The sequence below is a fragment of the Pongo abelii genome, chromosome 6 (genome assembly GCF_028885655.2).
Source record: "Pongo abelii isolate AG06213 chromosome 6, NHGRI_mPonAbe1-v2.0_pri, whole genome shotgun sequence".
NCBI lineage: Eukaryota > Metazoa > Chordata > Mammalia > Primates > Hominidae > Pongo > Pongo abelii.
In genome coordinates this window covers 10,090,805-10,107,384 of record NC_071991.2, presented here as the reverse complement: position 1 = coordinate 10,107,384, position 16,580 = coordinate 10,090,805, and the positions used below count along the sequence as shown (strand labels likewise).

Here is a 16,580-nt window from a genome sequence, read left to right as displayed (position 1 = left end):
GTTACTATGGCTTAAGGGAGAGAAACAGAAGTGTGGATGCTTCTAACAAAGAGATAAAGAATAAATACATAAAGAGGGTAGGTATTGCATTGTTTTATTTTTACCTACCCCTAAAGAGGGGTTAGAAATTTCCCTGAGGCCAGGCACCATGGCTCACGCCTGTAATGTCAGCTCTTTGGGAGGCCCAGGTGGGAGAATCATTTGAGGCCAGGAATTCGAGACCAGCCTGGGCAACATAGTAATACCCTGTCTCTACGAAAACTAAAAAATTAGCCAGGTATGGTGGTATACACCTGTGGTCCCAGCTACTAGGGAGGCAGAAGCAGGAGGATCACTTGAGGCCGGGAGTTCAAGACCACCCTGGGCAACATTGCAAGACCCCCATCTCTACCAAAAAAAAATTTTTTTTTAAAGAAATTTAGCCAGGTGTAGTAGTGTGTGTCTGTGGTCCCAGCTACTTGGGAGGCTGAGGCAGGAGGATCAGTTGAAGCCAGGAGTTTGAGACCATACTGGGCAACATAGTGAGAGCCCCCATCTCTACAAAAATTTAAAAATTAGCTGGGTGTGGTGGTGTGCATCTAAAGTCCTAGCTACTTGGGAGGCTGAGGCAGGAGCATGGCTTGATCCCAGGAGTTCCAGGCTGTGGTGAGCTACGATCACACCACTGCACTCCATCCTGGGCAACAGAGAGAGGGGGAGAGAGAGAGAGAGAGAGGGAGACCCTGTCTCTAAAAAAAAAGGGGGGCGGCAGGTTGGGGGAAAGGGGAATAGTATAACATCCAGGATTTGATTTCAAATGGTCCAGCAAAATACAGCTGGCCTCCACACAACGTCATTTCATTGAATGTCATTTCATTATAACATTGATGATTTTTTAAAAATTGATTTTGGGCTGGGACCACCATCTGTGTGGAGTGTGCATGGTCTCCCCATGTCTGCGTGGCATGGTTGAAAATTTTCATAATAATCCACTTTTTTTTTTTTTTTGAGACATGGTCTCACTCTGTTGCCCAGGCTGGAGTGTAGTGGCACAATCTTGGCTCACTGCATCCTCAACCTCCTGGGCTCAAGAGATCCTCCTGCCTCACAGCCTCCTGAGTAGCTGGGACTACAGGTATACATCACCACACTCAGTTTTTTTTTTTTTAAGATGGAGTCTCACTCTGTGGCTAGGCTGGAGTGCAGTGGCGTGATTTTGACTCACTGCAACCTCCGCCTCCCAGGTTCAAGTGATTCTCCTGCCTCAGCCTCCTGAGTAGCTGGGACTACAGGGGCCCACCAGCACACCTGGCTAATTTTTGTATTTTAAGTAGAGACAGGGTTTCACCATGTTGGCCAGGATGGTCTCAATCTCTTGACCTTGTGATCCGCCTGCCTCGGCTTCCCAAAGTGCTAATTTTTAAAATTTTTTGTAGAGATGGGGATCTCGCTATATTGCCCAGGCTGGTCACAAACTCCTGGGCTCAAGCGATCCTCCCACCTTTGAGTAGCTGGAATTATAGGTGCACATCACCATGCCCAGCTATTTTTTTAATTTTTTGTAGAGATGGGGTCTTGCTATTATACTGTCCAAACTGGTCTCAAGCGATCCTCCTTCCTCGACCTCCCAAAGTGCGGGGATTACAGGCATGAGCCACCACCGGGGTCCGGCAATAATCCACTTTTAAAAATAAGGAATGGGGAGAATAGTGCAGTTGCTGTGAAAACCAAAGGAGAATGACAATAACAGCCACAGCCGCCCCACAGCAGGGACTGGGAACTTCTGGTTGGGCATCCAGCACACCTACCGGCCTGTGCCTTCCGTCTCTTCTGTGTGTCTCTAGGCCAATGGCAGCAACTGACTACAAGTAAGGGAATCCCTCGCCTCCCTGCAAGCTCCTCCCCTTTCTCCCCGAGCCCCGCCCTCTGCAGCCCCTCCTTGCAAGAATGGGGCTGGGGCCCGGCAGGTGTGGGGTTAAGGGAGTCTGTTTGGGGCCCCCAGGAGCAGCAGCCTGAGCAGTGGCTGCAGCAACTGCAACAGCAGCGGCTGTGGCAGGCCTGGCCCCGGGCCAGCTGGCGGGAAGCCCCAGGAGGGAGGGAGGGAGGAGGAAGGGGAGGAAGAGGGGAAGGAGGAGGAGGAGGAGGAGAGGAGCAGTCAGCAGGCCCGAGGAGGCAGGACTTCCTGGTGTGGGGGTTGTCAACAGCCCAGAAAGAGAAAGACGGAGAGGCAGAGACCCAGGGGAGCCGAGGAGCGGAGACACGGACCCAGCGGGGCCACGCGGGAGGAGACTCGGGACACCCATTCGCTGGCTGCCACCGGGAGCAGCGGGGGGCTCGGCCGCCCCCTCCCACATCAGTCTCCAGACCCTTGGGGCTTCAGAGGCCGCTCCTAGGCTCCTCGGAGGAGGCGCGGGTTCCTTCTTTTCCGGAGAGCAAACTTTCCTCGGAGATGCCTCGCAGGATAAGCTGCGGCCCCCGGAGAGGTCGGGGCAGCTTCTGATCGCCGCCTGCGTGCCCCGCCACTGCCCGTGGCCAGGAGGCCCCAGGGAACGGACAGCCCGACCTCTTAGGCGCCGGGACCCTCAGGCTCAGATCAGTGGCCGAGGCCCCAGAGGTAGGGTTCAGGGCTGGGTGGGGCGCTGGGGGGTAGCCGGACAGGGTATGCCCCAGAGATGTGGGAGCTGGGGTGATGGTGGGGGCTTGAGGGCCAGGAGAGGTCTCTCTGAGTGGCCGGGCCAGGCTGGGGAGCTGCTTCACCCTGGTTCTCCCAGGCCATGGAGTCCGAGCTGTTGGGACAATACGGGCCCCCTGAGTCAGAATCCCCGGTGAGAAATGCCCAACTCTGGGACTCATCTGCCTCTTTCTACTCTGAGCGCCTTCTTGGATCCAGTCCCCTCTGCCCTGGTCTCTGTCATCTCTTGCCTGTCTCTGGGTCTCTGACGGTTTCCCCTTCCCCCACTCTGCTCCTCGGAGAGGAAGCCCCGGAGGTGGCCTGCCCACTGGTTTCACACACACACAGAGACACACACACACTCTCTCTCTCTCCCTCTTTTTCCAGTTTGCAAACTCAGCTCTGGAGTTCAGCAGCAACAGCAGCAGGAAAAACCTGCCCCTGCTCCCCCCTCCCGCCACCTCCCCTCTCCTCTTCTCCCCTCACCCAGCAGGCACCCCCGGTTCCCGCCAGGACCTCCTGCCATGTCGGACCCAGACGTCCCCAGGGGCCCGGATGCCCCCGCCATGTGGCCCCCTTGTTCCAGGGGTGCCTGAGCCCCTTCAGGGAGCCCCAACCCACCCCCAACCTTGGCCCAGCCCTGAGCCCCAGGGACCATGAGCGGGGGCAAGAAGAAGAGTAGTTTCCAAATCACCAGCGTCACCACGGACTATGAGGGCCCCGGGAGCCCAGGGGCTTCGGATCCCCCTACCCCACAGCCCCCAACCGGGCCCCCGCCCCGCCTGCCCAATGGGGAGCCCAGCCCCGATCCAGGGGGCAAGGGCACCCCCCGGAATGGCTCCCCACCACCTGGGGCCCCTTCCTCCCGTTTCCGGGTGGTGAAGCTGCCCCATGGCCTGGGAGAGCCTTATCGCCGCGGTCGCTGGACGTGTGTGGATGTTTATGAGCGAGACCTGGAGCCCCACAGCTTCGGCCGACTCCTGGAGGGAATTCGAGGGGCCTCAGGGGGCGCCGGGGGCAGATCTTTGGATTCCAGGTTGGAGCTGGCCAGCCTTGGCCTGGGCGCCCCCACCCCACAGTCAGGCCTGTCTCAGGGCCCCACCTCCTGGCTCCGTCCACCCCCCACCTCTCCTGGACCTCAGGCCCGCTCCTTCACTGGGGGACTGGGCCAGCTGGTGGTGCCTGGCAAAGCCAAGGCAGAGACACCCCCACTGTCGGCCTCCCCACCCCAGCAGCGCCCCCCAGAGCCTGGGACCGGTGAGAGTGCGGGCACATCCCGGGCTGCCACGCCCCTGCCCTCTCTGAGGGTGGAAGCGGAGGCTGGGGGCTCAGGGGCCAGGACCCCTCCACTGTCGCGGAGGAAAGCTGTAGACATGCGGCTGCGGATGGATTTGGGTGCTCCAGAGGAGATGGGGCAGGTAAGACCTGGGTTCTAGGGCTCACCCATCAACCCTGGCCTAACCTCTATCTTGGGCCTCCCTCCTCCTCCTCCCCCCTCCTCCTCCCCCTCCGCCTCCTCCTCCCCCTCCTCCTCCTTCTCCTCCTTCTCCATCACTTGTTTATAAGATCAGACAGCCCTCTTCTCTGTGCCTGCCAGGTCACTCTGAAGCCCCTTCCTCCTTCGTTTTCTGTCTCAGCCTCCTTCCTGTTTTTCTGCACCCTCTCTCTTTCTGCCTGGCCTCTGATTCTCTGTCTTGGTCTTCATGTAGCCTGTAGCATATGTGGCTCCCTCACCAGGCCTTCTTCGGTCTTGGTCTCAGCCCCTCTGCCTCTAGGGGATGAGAGTGGAGGCCCCAGCTGGGTAGCTGGGTAGCTGGGTAGCTGGGTCCCTGGGGCAGAAGCTGCCAGGATTTGGGGAGGAAAGGTAAAAGGTAGGCCTTGTGCGCTACCAGTCTCTGCACTGCAGCCCCATCCTGAATGTGGGGGTCTTTCTTTTTCCCCAGCCACCCATCTCAGTCCTGCCTCCAGCTTTGCTGTAAGCCAAGTGTCACTGAGAAATTGGGTGGGGGGAACACCTCTCAGGGATCGGGAGGGGGCTTGCTGGTTGATCCATTTCACCCCGCAGTTGTCTGGCTCACCTCCGTCCATCTGAGCCTCTCTGTGATCGATAACTCGAGGGTGACCACGGTGGACTGGGAGAGAAGAGCCCCAGAAGGGAGTTCAGTCCCATACTCTTTCTCCTTCCTGTCTCCAAAAGAGGAACAAGTCCGGGCTGTGGGGGCAGGTTGCCTGGGTCCCCATGGTGGGGGTGAGCAGCCAGAGACAGAGGGTTGGATACTTCTGTCCTGTGGGAGAATATAACACCTCGGAGGTCTGGGGAAAGGCAGGGAGTGTGAGGATGCGAACTCTTTCCCCTTCCTGGCCTTGGGCACAAACCACAGTATAAAAATAACCTGGGACTGGATGTCTGGGTCCTGTCAGGACCGGTCAGGACTGGCTCCCCCCAACCCCCTCCTGGCCTCAAGCTCACGTCTCTCATGACGCCCCCTCCTACCCCCCCTCTCCCAACTCTTCTTGAACTCTTGCATTTAGCACCTACCCCAGGGGAGAAGATGCTGTTTCTCTTCCTGTCCTGTCCCCAGACTCTTCCAAAGCAAAGCCCCCTGGCCTCCAGCTTCCCTGCTCTCTGTCCTTAAGCCTGGCCTGAGCTTCTCTTGGGGCCACAGACCCTGCCTCTCTCCAGTGCCCCCTACTCCGCAGCCTTCCCCCACCTCCTGACGGTCTTCTGTTTGCACGCATCTGTTTTGTTATTTCCTTGCCCAAAAGTCTGTCTCCCTTCCACGTCCTCTCATGCCTCTTCTCCCTCTTAACAGAGGGGAGTGGTGGAGAAGGGCCAGGGGACACCACCTGGGCCCCCTTCCTCTGCTCTGTCCCTTAACCACTCTGGACTCTCTGTTCTTGGCTTTTCTGAGAAGCCGGGGCCTCCCAGGGCCTCACAGAGGCGTCTTGTCATGTTCCTGTCGCCCCCGCCCTTTTTGCTGCCGCCCCCAGCGCCTGTTGGGCTATGCAGGTCCACGCCCAGGCTCCGCCTCCCCCCAGCTCCACAACCAGCACCCCCTCAACCCCAGGGCAGAGCGCAGGAGCAGAATTCCACCTGAGTCCGAGAAGTTTGAGAGGGGAACCCAGAGTGGGGGGTGGGTGAGGGGATGGAGGAGCAGTTTCTGAGGATCCATTCATTCTACAAATAGCTACTGAGCAAACTGACCTTCTAGCAGGAGGGAGACACAATAAATACTTTAATTTCAGATAATGTTAGGTGCTATAAAAAAATGAAACAGTTCAGTGGACCAGTGAATGATGGGGAAATGCCTCTCTAAGAGGTGACATTGGAGTCATTTTAAGAAGGCAGCCTGGGTGCAGTGGCTTACACCTGTAATCCTAGCATTTTGGGAGGCCGAGGCAGGCAGATCACTTGAGGTCAGGAGTTCAAGACCAGCCTGGCCAACATGGTGAAACCCCGTCATCTCTACTAAAAATAAAAAAATTAGCCAGGTGTGATGGCAGCTGCCAGTAGTCCCGGCTACTCAGGAGGCTGAGGCAGGAGAATCAGTTTAACCTGGAAGGCAGAGGTTGCAGTGAGCCAAGATCACGTCACTGCACTCCAGCATGGGCGATGGAGCGAGACTCCGGTAAAGGCACAGGCTGGGAGCGGTGGCTCATTCTCCCAACACTTTGGGAGGCTGAGGCAGGAGGATCGCTTGAGCCCAGGAGTTTGAGACCAGCCAGGACAACATACTGAGACCCTGTGTTAACAAAAAATAAAAAATTAGCCAGTTATGGTGGTGCATGCCTGTAGTCCCAGCTACTCGGGTGGCTGAGGCTGGAGGATCGCTTAAGCCCAGGAATTCAAGGCTGCAGTGAGCCATGATTGTGCCCCTGCACTCCAGCCTGCTGACAGAGTGAGACTGTCAAAAAAATAAAAATAAAACATAAAAGAAGGCAGACACTGCGTAGCCTCTGATTAGGGGTCCCGGCCCAGTGGGAGCAGGGGCATTGGAGTCTATTCTAGGTTCCTCCGTCAGTCACCCCCTCCTCCCACTTGGGAGACTCTCTCTAATGTCCCATACACCACTCCTCCCATTCCTCAGGTTGACCCATTTCTTGCTTCTAGTACCTGCCTGATACCTTCTCCAGAGCTGGAAGAGGGAAGGACTGCGGGGACAGGACTCCTGGGTCCTTGAAAGAGAGTGGGGAGGTGGAGAGGGAGGAAGGCTAATAGGCAAGTTTTAAGGCGGCTGGTTCCTTTCTTTTCTCTTTTCATTTGATGGTTCCTACCTCTCCGCCTCCAGGTGCCCCCACTTGACTCTCGCCCCAGCTCCCCGGCCGTCTACTTCGCCCACGATGCCAGCCTGGTTCACAAATCTCCAGACCCCTTCGGAGCAGTAGCAGCTCAGAAATTCAGCCTGGCCCACTCCATGTTGGCCATCAGTGGTCACCTAGACAGCGACGATGATAGGTAGGTGGGCTTCGTGGGGTGGTGGGGCTTGGGGTTCAGGTTCCCTGCCCAGCACCTGGGGTAGCTGTAAGAAAGTGCCTGGTAGGCATCCTTCCCCCAGGTTGAACTTGGAGAGGACCTCTTAGACACAGAAACCTGGCGTGGGCATAGCCACTGCACACAGTTGATTTCGGACCCACTCCCTCTCTGTGGAGAAGGCTGGGTGGGACTCCCTGGCTCAGAACTGTCAGGTCACAGACTTTTTTAGAGTCTGAAGGGAGTCATTGTTGTCAGATTCCAGAGCTCTTGCAGATTTAGAGATCATCTGGCCAACCCCAGGAACCCACTGGCAAATGCGTGCTCTAGACAGAATAGCAAATCAGGCTGGGGTGCAGTGGCTCCCGCCTGTACTCATAGTGCTTTGAGGCCAGGAGTTCAAGACCAAGCCCTGGCAATGTAGTGAGACCTCATCTCTAAAAAGAAAAAGAAAGAAAAAAAAAGCATATATATATATATATATATATAAAAGAAGTAGGCTGGGCACGGTGGCTCATGCCTGTAATCCCAGCACTTTAGGAGGCTGAAGCGGGCAGATCACCTGAGGTCAGGAGTTCAAGGCCAGCCTTGCCAACACGGTGAAACCCTGTCTGTACTAAAAATACAAAAATTAGCCGGGCGTGGTGATACGTGCCTGTAATCCCAGCTACTCAGGAGGCTGAGGCAGGAGAATCGCTTGAACCCGGGAGGCAGAGGGTGCAGCGAGCCAAGATCGCACCACTGTACTCCAGCCTGGGTGACAGAGCGAGACTCCACCTCAACAACAACAACAACAAAAAAGAACTGAAAAAGAATGGAAATCAGTTTCCTCCCAGTTCCATCTCCCTCTTCCTCTCCTAACAAAGGACTGGGACTCCCTAACAGCACCTGTGGAGTGTGACATCCTGATAGCCCACAGGGTCTACTTTAGGATCCTAGGATTTCTAGAACCGAGAAAGCGAGTCCCTAAGATGGGCCAGCTAGGAACAGAGTCAGAGCTAGGAACGGCAAAGGGGCAGGGGTGGCACTGCAGAGAGCGACTTTCTGGGGTTCTCCCTTTAGGGGACAGTGCTCTGTTGGGTGGGTTTTCAGGGCCAGGTGTCACCGTTCCTAAGAAAGCCAGCAAGCTGAAAAGGGAGGCCCAGAATCGTGAGTCAGAGATAGCCAGGCTGCCTGCTTCTGGCCGGGGACTGATAGGAACCGAGCAGAAGGGCTGGGGAGTCACCGCTTTTCTTTTGGAGGGAGGAGTGGGACTTCCCGTGGGAGGTTTTCAAGGGGAGGGACTTCCTGCTTGGAAGGAAATTGGAGGTGGGGCTTCAAGAGTGGGTGAGTGGGTGCCTGAGGGACCTATTCCAGATGGGAGTCGCTCCTTCCTGTCCTCCCCAGATCAGGGACCGCTCGCTGGGATCAGGGACTCAAGCCCACCACTGACAGGGTCCTGCGGCCTCGGGGAGGATAGGGACCTGGCAAAGGGGGTGGCCAGGAGCTGGTGGGACACAGGGCAAGGGTGCCAGTGCTGGGCGGGGCTGGGCGGGGCTGGGCAGGACTGGGTGGCTTCTGCACGCCCCATTCCCACTCTCAGGAATGTGCGAGGTGTGAGGTCGGCCAGGGCTGGAGAGTCACCTGCCCCCATCACTGCTATTCTCAGCGTTTCCCGCCCTCTCCCTCTCCCACTTGGGAGGTTCCCTGGCAAGAGGACTCCCTGTCCCTCCCCCACCCCTGTTGAGTTCACAGCCCCGCCTCCTGCTGTCTCTGTCTTAGAGGATTCAACCTCCTGAGGCCTCCGTCTTTCCCCTGTTCCCTCCCTCCCTGCCTCCCTCCGTCCCACCCCCTCCCTGCACACCCCAATCTGACCGGTCCGGTTCCCAGCCACCACTTCACCCTGCTGTGCTCCAAGGCTCTTGGGGATCTGTCCCAGCCCAGCCCCTCAAGTCCCACCCTGCCAGACCAGCGGGTTTGGGTTGGGCCACCCCCTGCCCCCTAGGAATCAGACCTGTAGACCCCACCTCTCCTGTCTGGTGTGCACAGAGCTGGCAGGACAGGATGCCAGTGGCCTGGGACCTCCCTCTTAAGAGGGAAGGTGGGCTGAGATGTTCAGTGCCTGGATCACAGGGAGGGAGTTGGGGACGCCTGACCAGTCCCTGAATCTGGGGATGGGTGAACAGAGGGTGCAGGTGAATCTAGAATGCTCACGTGCCCCAGGGCTGGAAATCCTTGTCCCCTCCTGGCAGGCAGGAGGTAGTTAAGGTGTGAAGAAGTGGATGGAAGGAATGGGGGTGGGGGCAGTGACCGGCCTGGGTTATCCAGGCATTATACGGAATGGATCCCAGGGACTTGGGAAAGAAAAGGTACATTTATTTATCCAGTGCCTCCCTTGGGTCCTTTACTGCCTTATCCCTTCTAATCCTAAAAAGCAGTTCCGTTCTCCCACTTGCCAGATGAAGTATCTGAGACTCAGAGAAGGAGGTTTTTTTTTTTTTTTTTCTTTTTTGGCTGAAGTCTTGCTCTGTTTCCCAAGCTGGAATGCAGTGGCACGATCTTGGCTCACTGCAGCCTCCGCCTCCCGGGTTTAAGTGATTCTCCTGGCTCAGCCTCCTGAGTAGCTGGGACTACAAGTGCATGCCACCACGCCTGGCTAATTTTTGTATTTTTAGTAGAAACAGGGTTTCACCATGTTGGCCAGGCTGATCTCAAACTCCTGACCTCAGGTGATCCACCAACCTCGACCTCCCAAAGTGCTGGGATTACAAGCGTGAGCCACCTCGCCCGGCCAGGAGGGTTTTAGAAACTTGCCCAAGGGCCACTCAGCTAGTTTAAGTGGCTGGACTGCAGTTGGAGCCTGGGTCCAACTCCAAAGCCACACTTTCTCCACTGTCCTACTGGGATGCCTGTGTCCCAAGCAAAGAGGTGCCGGCAATGGTCTACGATGTCCTTTCTCTCTAGGACAGTCAGGGACAGCTCTCCCAAGCAGGGCGGGGAGCCAGCCCCCCTTCCCCCTCCCTGACCTCCCCAGCCCCGCCCCAAAGACACCACAGATCCGGGAGAGCGTAGAGACAGGGCAGCTGGATGACACTTTCTTGGCCCCAGGCCTAGGCCCTGGGGGATCCCCTGAACCCACTGGAGAGTGTGCAGGGCTGGCCCCTGTCCCCAAGATCCCAGGCTCCCCATTTCTCCCAGGTGTCCTGCTTTTTATCTCATCTTCATGTTGAGGCCGTTTTATTTGACCCTCAAAGAGGAAGACCAGTTTCTAGGGCTGTCCCCGCCCCAGGACCAAGAGTCCTGCAGGGCTAAGTCTGCCACTGTGCATGTCACACACTGCACAACTCCAGGGGGTGCCACTCATATTTGAAATCACAGTCAATGCTTGAAGTCACGACAGTTTTCTGGAAGATGGCATTAAGGATCTCGAAGAAGGGGGCATTTTCTAATCCATACAAACTTGCTTTTTGGCTTGTGGTGGAGGTCGATCCCATCTCAGCAGCCCCTACTTTCCTCCCCTGGACCCTGTCAAAGAATTCCAGCACAATGCCCACAACCCCTCGCTCTGGGGTCCTAAAGGGAAGGGCCTGCATTGCCAGAGCCCTGGTCCCTTGAAGTGTGTGTTAGAATGTTCCAATGGAGGTCGGGCACGGTGGCTCACACCTATAATCCCAGGACTTCGGGTGGCTGAGGTGGGTGGATCACGAGGTCAGGAGTTCGAGACCAGCCTGGCCAACATGGTGAAACCCCATCTCTACTAAAAATACAAAAATTAGCTGGGCATGGTGGCGCATGCCTGTAATCTCAGCTACTCTGGAGGCTGAGGCAGGAGAATCACTTGAACCTGGAGGTGGAGGTTCCAGTGAGCCAAAATCGCACCATTGCACTCCAGCCTGGGCAACAAGAGCAAAAACTCCTAGGTGCTAGACAAACAGAAGACAGTCACCTATCGGCTAACAAATGTTTATTGCTGTATTATTCCTTTATCTCTGGCAAGAACGAACACCTTGCTTGACATCTTTACCCCTGAGTCTCTGCCCAGCAGGGCCCATGTTCCTATCCCTGTGTATCCAACCCCTTTGGTCTCTGTGAGTCTGTTTAATGGGGTGGTGGTGGTATTGGGTTTTCTGTGGTGGCACCATCTCCACCCAGGTGTTGCTGATTGAAATAGCTCGAAAATTACTTTGATCCTCCTGCTGGCAGACCCACCCCCGCCCTTCAACTTCTCCTCTCCCACCACCCCAGGAATCCCAGATGCCCTTCCCCCACCCACTCCATCCTGCTCGCTCAGGCCTGGTCACCTCCTTAGTTGCTCCACCTGTCAGCGCCTTCTGCACCCAGAGCTGGGATGAGAAATGGAAAATTCCCAGCTCCCTTGTGCTCCCTTGCTGGCTGCAGGACCTTATCCAGGGGTCACCTTGAATTGAGTGCTGATACCCCTGCAGGGAAGCAAGTCTGAGCTGAGAGCCAGGAGGGAGGGCTTACAAGGGAGCCCAGGGATGTGGGCTGCAGCGCCTTGAGGCCCCTGCTCCGAGGGGGGCCCAGCTGGGGGCTGGAGGGCAGGACTGGGGATCCCGCCACAGCGCCAGAGTGCAGGGGTGCAAGAGTGGGTCAGGAGCCTCAGGGCAAGAGCCTGGGGCCTGAGGGGTGGGAGAGGGAGCCTTGGAGGATGAGGTCGGCACAAGGGCCTGCACAGGTCCTGGGCAGTGAGAGTGGGGCTTGAGGGAGAGCCAGGTTCTGGGACCAGGAGCCCAACCTCCTGGAGCCAGCCTGGAGCCCGGCCCTGGGGGCTGTTGAGCCTGGCCTGAGTCGCCCTCTGGTGGCCACTTCCCAGACTGCAGCCAGACCCTGTCACCCGGGACTCCCAGCTCTCTTCCAAGCCCTGTTGCTCCTCTTCCCAATGTCCCTTCTCCAAGCTCACTTCCCTTCCTCTCCTCAAACCCTCGCTTCCTCTGAGACCCCAGACCCAGGTCCCAGGCCCATAGGTGGTTTTTTTTTGGGTTTTTTTGTTTTTTTTTTTGAGACAGAGTTTTGCTCTTGTCCAGGCTGGAGTGTGCAGTGGTGCGATCTCAGCTCACTGCAACCTCCGCCTCCCAGGTTCAAGTGATTCTCCTGCCTCAACCTCCGGAGTAGCTAGGATTACAGGCACCCCCCACCACGCCCAGCTAATTTTTTGTACTTTTAGTAGAGCCAGAGTTTCACCATGTTGGCCAGGCTGGTCTCGAACTTCTGACTTCAGGTGACCCACTTGCCTCAGCCTCCCAAAGTGCTGGGACTACAGGCGTGAGCCACCACGCCTGGCTCTTTTCTGAGACAAGATCGCACTCTGTCGTCCAGGCTGGAGTGCAGTAGCACGATCTCGGCTCACTGCAACCTCCACCTCCCGGGTTCAAGCGATTCTCCTGCCTCAGCCTCCTGAGTAGCTGGGATTGCTGGCACCCTCCACCATGCCTGGCTAATTTTTGTATTTTCAGTAGAGATGGGGTTTCACCATGTTGGCCAGGCTGGTCTCGAACTCCTGACCTCAAGTGATACACCCACCTCGGCCTCCCAAAGTGCTGGGATTACAGGTGTGAGCCACCGTGCCTGGCCTTTATGCTGTATTTGTCTTCTAGGGCTTTGGGCTCAGTTTCTGTTGCCATGGTAACCTTTCCCATTTTTGGTCTTCTCTGGAAAGTCAGGGACCCTCTGGCCAGGTCCCAGGGGTCACCCATGATGTGAGCCTTGTGGGGATTTTTTGTGGGAGAGTGCTCATGATCTATGGAAGACCACGAGCACATCAGAACGCCCCCTATCCCAGCCACCTCCACCCTCCTTCCCAAGGCCTTGAGGGACGGAGGGGACAGGATGGGGTCGGAGGTGGCGAGGGGCCTCCGAGGGCCAGGCCCTTCCTCTCCCTTCACACCCTTCACTCCCCTCTCAGACCCAGGCTTCTGCCCCACGCCCCTCCCCTGGCCCAGCCACCAGCTGACTTCCTTGGCCGGCCCCCTCCCCTCCACTCTGGGATTGGTGCCAGGGTGAGAAGGGGACACTGGCACTGACCGTGTCTGGGAATTCCCGCCCACCAAGGAGCTGAAGGGAGGGGGGGGGTCCCCGTGTCCCCAAGGAGCCAATAGCAGCCAGGCCTTGCCCTTGGGGGGGGTGGTGTATATCTTTCAGGCCAGCACCCCCGAGGCACTGTCTCCTCTCTGCCCGCCTGGCACCAGCCAGACCCCGCTCTGCCCGGGGGGCTCTGAGCCCCCCAGGCATTCCCTTCACTGCATCCCTCTCCATTGGGGGGGCATCTAAGGACCCTTTCCCCTTGGGCATGGCCCAGCCAGGGGTCTCTGTCAAGTCCCTGGTGTCGTCTTATGAGACCCGAGTGGTGGGGACGGCTCCGGGGCCGCCCCGAAAAAGGGGCTGTGCCTCTTCCCCTTGCTCTCCCCGGGGTGCGTCCCCCATACGAGGGACATCTGGGCCCCCGCCCCACCGGGGCCTGGGAGGCCCTGGGCAGTGGCCCTCAACCCGAAGGGGGATGGACAAAACCCTCCTCTCCCTCATTCTCTACTGTCACAGGTACAGGGGGTTGTGGGCGGGAGGCTGTGGTCCAAGAAACCAGCACCTGGGAAGGCTCCTCCTCTCCTCCCCTCACCTTCCTGTGTCTCTGCAGTGGCTCCGGAAGCTTGGTTGGCATTGACAACAAAATCGAGCAAGCCATGGTAAGAGAAGCCATCTTGGTCCCAGGAGGTCCCGGCCCCCTTAAGCCATCCCTCCACCCCAGCCCTGTCCTCTTCCTTACCAGTGAACACCAACTCTAGCTCCTCCATCCCTCTCCCTGCTGGGCTGCTGGGCATCCTCTGCCACCACCTCCACCCTTGACTTTGCCCGGCCTGTAGTCTGGCTGCTGGTCCCCATCTCTGTCTTTGAGCCCTGACTCTGCCTCTGTCCCTCGTCCTTTTCCCCTGTCCCTTCCCTGCTTTGTCCCTCATCCTCTGGACACTGGGGACTCTCTCCCACCCCGGCCCTCAAGGCACTGGGCAGGCGATGAGGCACCCACCCCGTTGACGCTGTGCTTGTCCCGGGGCCCCCAGGACTTGGTGAAGTCCCACCTCATGTTTGCGGTCCGGGAGGAGGTGGAGGTGCTGAAAGAGCAGATCCGGGAACTGGCGGAGCGGAATGCTGTGCTGGAGCAAGAGAACGGGCTGCTGCGCGCCCTGGCCAGCCCGGAGCAGCTGGCTCAGCTGCCCTCCTCGGGGGTCCCACGGCTTGGGCCCCCCGCGCCCAATGGGCCCTCCGTCTGAGCCTCCCTTCCCTTACAATGTGCCTTTGGGGCTGCCCGGCCTTGCGTCAGCCGCCTGGCCCCTCTTCCTATGCAGCTTTAATGTCCCCGTGTCCCTGGGGTGGGAGTTCAAGGCTCAGTAACGGCCTGGTCCCCCGGCCCCTGCCCCATCTCCTCATCATCCCCAGCCTTGATGGAGGAGGGAGGGCTTCAGGATGGGGCGTCAGAGGGAGCCCCCCTCTGGGAGGGAACCAACCCCCACCCTCCCTCGTGGGACCCCCAGCAGTAGACAGCTTGGGGGAGTTGGAGGCTCCTTGGCAGACACCCCACCCCCACCTTGTTCCCTTGAGGTGCCTCCTCTCCTCTGCCCAGGGGAGGGAGTGTGGACAGTATCTGGAAGTTCTGGGATTCAGGTTGTTATTAAAATAATAATAATAATTAAAAACTCTGAAGAAACTTGAATTTGGAGGTTGACATCTCGTTCGTTGCCTGTGTTCAGACTCAGGGGTCGCGCCTGCCATTTGGGGCTCCCCTGAGATGTTTTGCAGACTGGGGAGGTTTAAAGCGTGGAAGACGGAGGAATTGAGACAGAGGCTGGAGAAGGGAGCCAGCGGTTCGGGTCCTGGGAAGGGGCAGGCGAGGATGGGGGGTGGGGGGGCGTCTGCCCACGTGCTGGGCCGGGGGACCGGGAAACAATGAGGTCTTTGGTGGTTGCCCAAGATCCACCCCCGGCTTCCCAGTGTGTCCCCTCTGCGGGCTGGATCTGGGTGGCTGCTTGGGGGCGGGGTAGGGGGCCCTGAATGGGCCCCTTGTCTCGGGGCTGGGTGTGGGCCAGGCTCCCCGGGCACACGGTGCCCTTGCCAGGCCTGGCCAGCCGCCGTGGCTCCCACCCCCGGCCGGCTGAGGACGGGCCCTGTGGGTGAGCTGGCCCCTCCCTGGCAGCCTGGGCTCCGGTCCCAGGCGGAAGAGTCAGCAGCGATGGAGAAGGACCCCATCTAGCGGGGAAGAGGCAAGAGCTGCAGCTGTAGCCCCAGGAGGCCCCTAGCCCCGGGAGCCCCTGGCCCCAGCAGCCTCCAAGGAGGCTGACCTGCCTTGGAGTGCTTGACTGTCTGCCTCCTTAGGTTTCCCTAGGTTTATAACCTTGGGCAACTTCTTTGGTTTTTCTCTTTTTTTTGTTTCTCCTTTCTTTTTTTGAGACAGGGTGTTGCTCTGATGCCCAGAGTGCAGCGGCACAATCACAACTCCCTGCAGCCTCCACGTCCCTGGCTCAAGGGATCCTCCCGCCTTGGCCTCCCTGAACTATAGGTGTGTGCCACCACGTTCAGCTAATTTTCTTTATTTTTGTAGAGATGGGGCCTTGCTATGTTGCACAGGCTGGAGTGCAGTGGTGTGATCATAGATCACTGCAGTCTTCAACTCCTGGGCTCAAGTGATCCTCCCACTTCAGCCTTTTAAGTAGCTGGGACTACAGGCATGTGGCACTATGCCCAGCTAGAGACAGAGTTTCGCTCTTGTCACCCAGGCTGGAGTGCAGTGGTGAGATCTCAGCTCACTGCAACCTCCACCTCCCAGCTTCAAGTGATTTCCATGCCCCAGCCTCCCAAGTAGCTGGAACTACATGTGTGCACCACCACACCCAGCTAATTTTTTTTTTTTCGTATTTTTAGTAGAGAAGGGGTTTCACCACGTTGGTCAAGGTGGTCTCAAACTCCTGAACTCAAGTAATCTGCCTGTCTCAGCCTCCCAAAGTGCTGAGATTACAGGCATGAGCCACCACGCCTGGCCTAAATTTTTTGGTAGAGACCATCTCGCTATATTGGCCAGGCTGATCTCAAACTGCTGGCTTCAAGTAATCATCCCACCTTGGTGTCCCAAAGTTTTGGGATTACAGGTGTGAGCTACCACACCTGGCCCCTTAAGTTTTTTCCTTCCTTCCTTCCTTCCTTCCTTCCCTCCTTCCCTCCTTCCCTCCTTCCTTCTTTTTTGTCTTTCTTTTTTGTTTTTTTCTTTCCTTCTTTTCTTTCTTTCATTCTTTTCTTTCTTTCTTCTTTCTTTCTCTCCTCTCTTTCTCTGTCTCTCTCTCTTCCTTCCTCCCTCCTTCTCTCCCTTCCTTCCTTCCTTTTTTTTTTTTTTTTTTTTTTTTTTGAGACAGGGTCTCATTCTGTTGCCCAGGCTGGAGTGCAGTGGCACAATCATGGCTCGCTGCAGCCTCCACCTCCTGG

General features: G+C 57.5%; 1 protein-coding gene across 1 annotated transcript; it reads left to right on the top strand.

Moving 5' to 3' along the window:
• The first annotated feature begins 1,905 nt into the window (after positions 1-1,905).
• On the top strand, positions 1,906-14,820 carry TSC22D4 (TSC22 domain family member 4). Its single transcript, XM_002817759.6, has 5 exons — positions 1,906-2,593; positions 3,038-4,068; positions 6,940-7,106; positions 13,750-13,798; positions 14,171-14,820. Exons 2-5 carry the CDS (start codon positions 3,307-3,309, stop codon positions 14,378-14,380), a joined length of 1,188 nt encoding a protein of 395 aa, XP_002817805.3. The 5' UTR covers positions 1,906-2,593; positions 3,038-3,306; the 3' UTR covers positions 14,381-14,820.
• Positions 14,821-16,580: the final 1,760 nt, after the last annotated feature.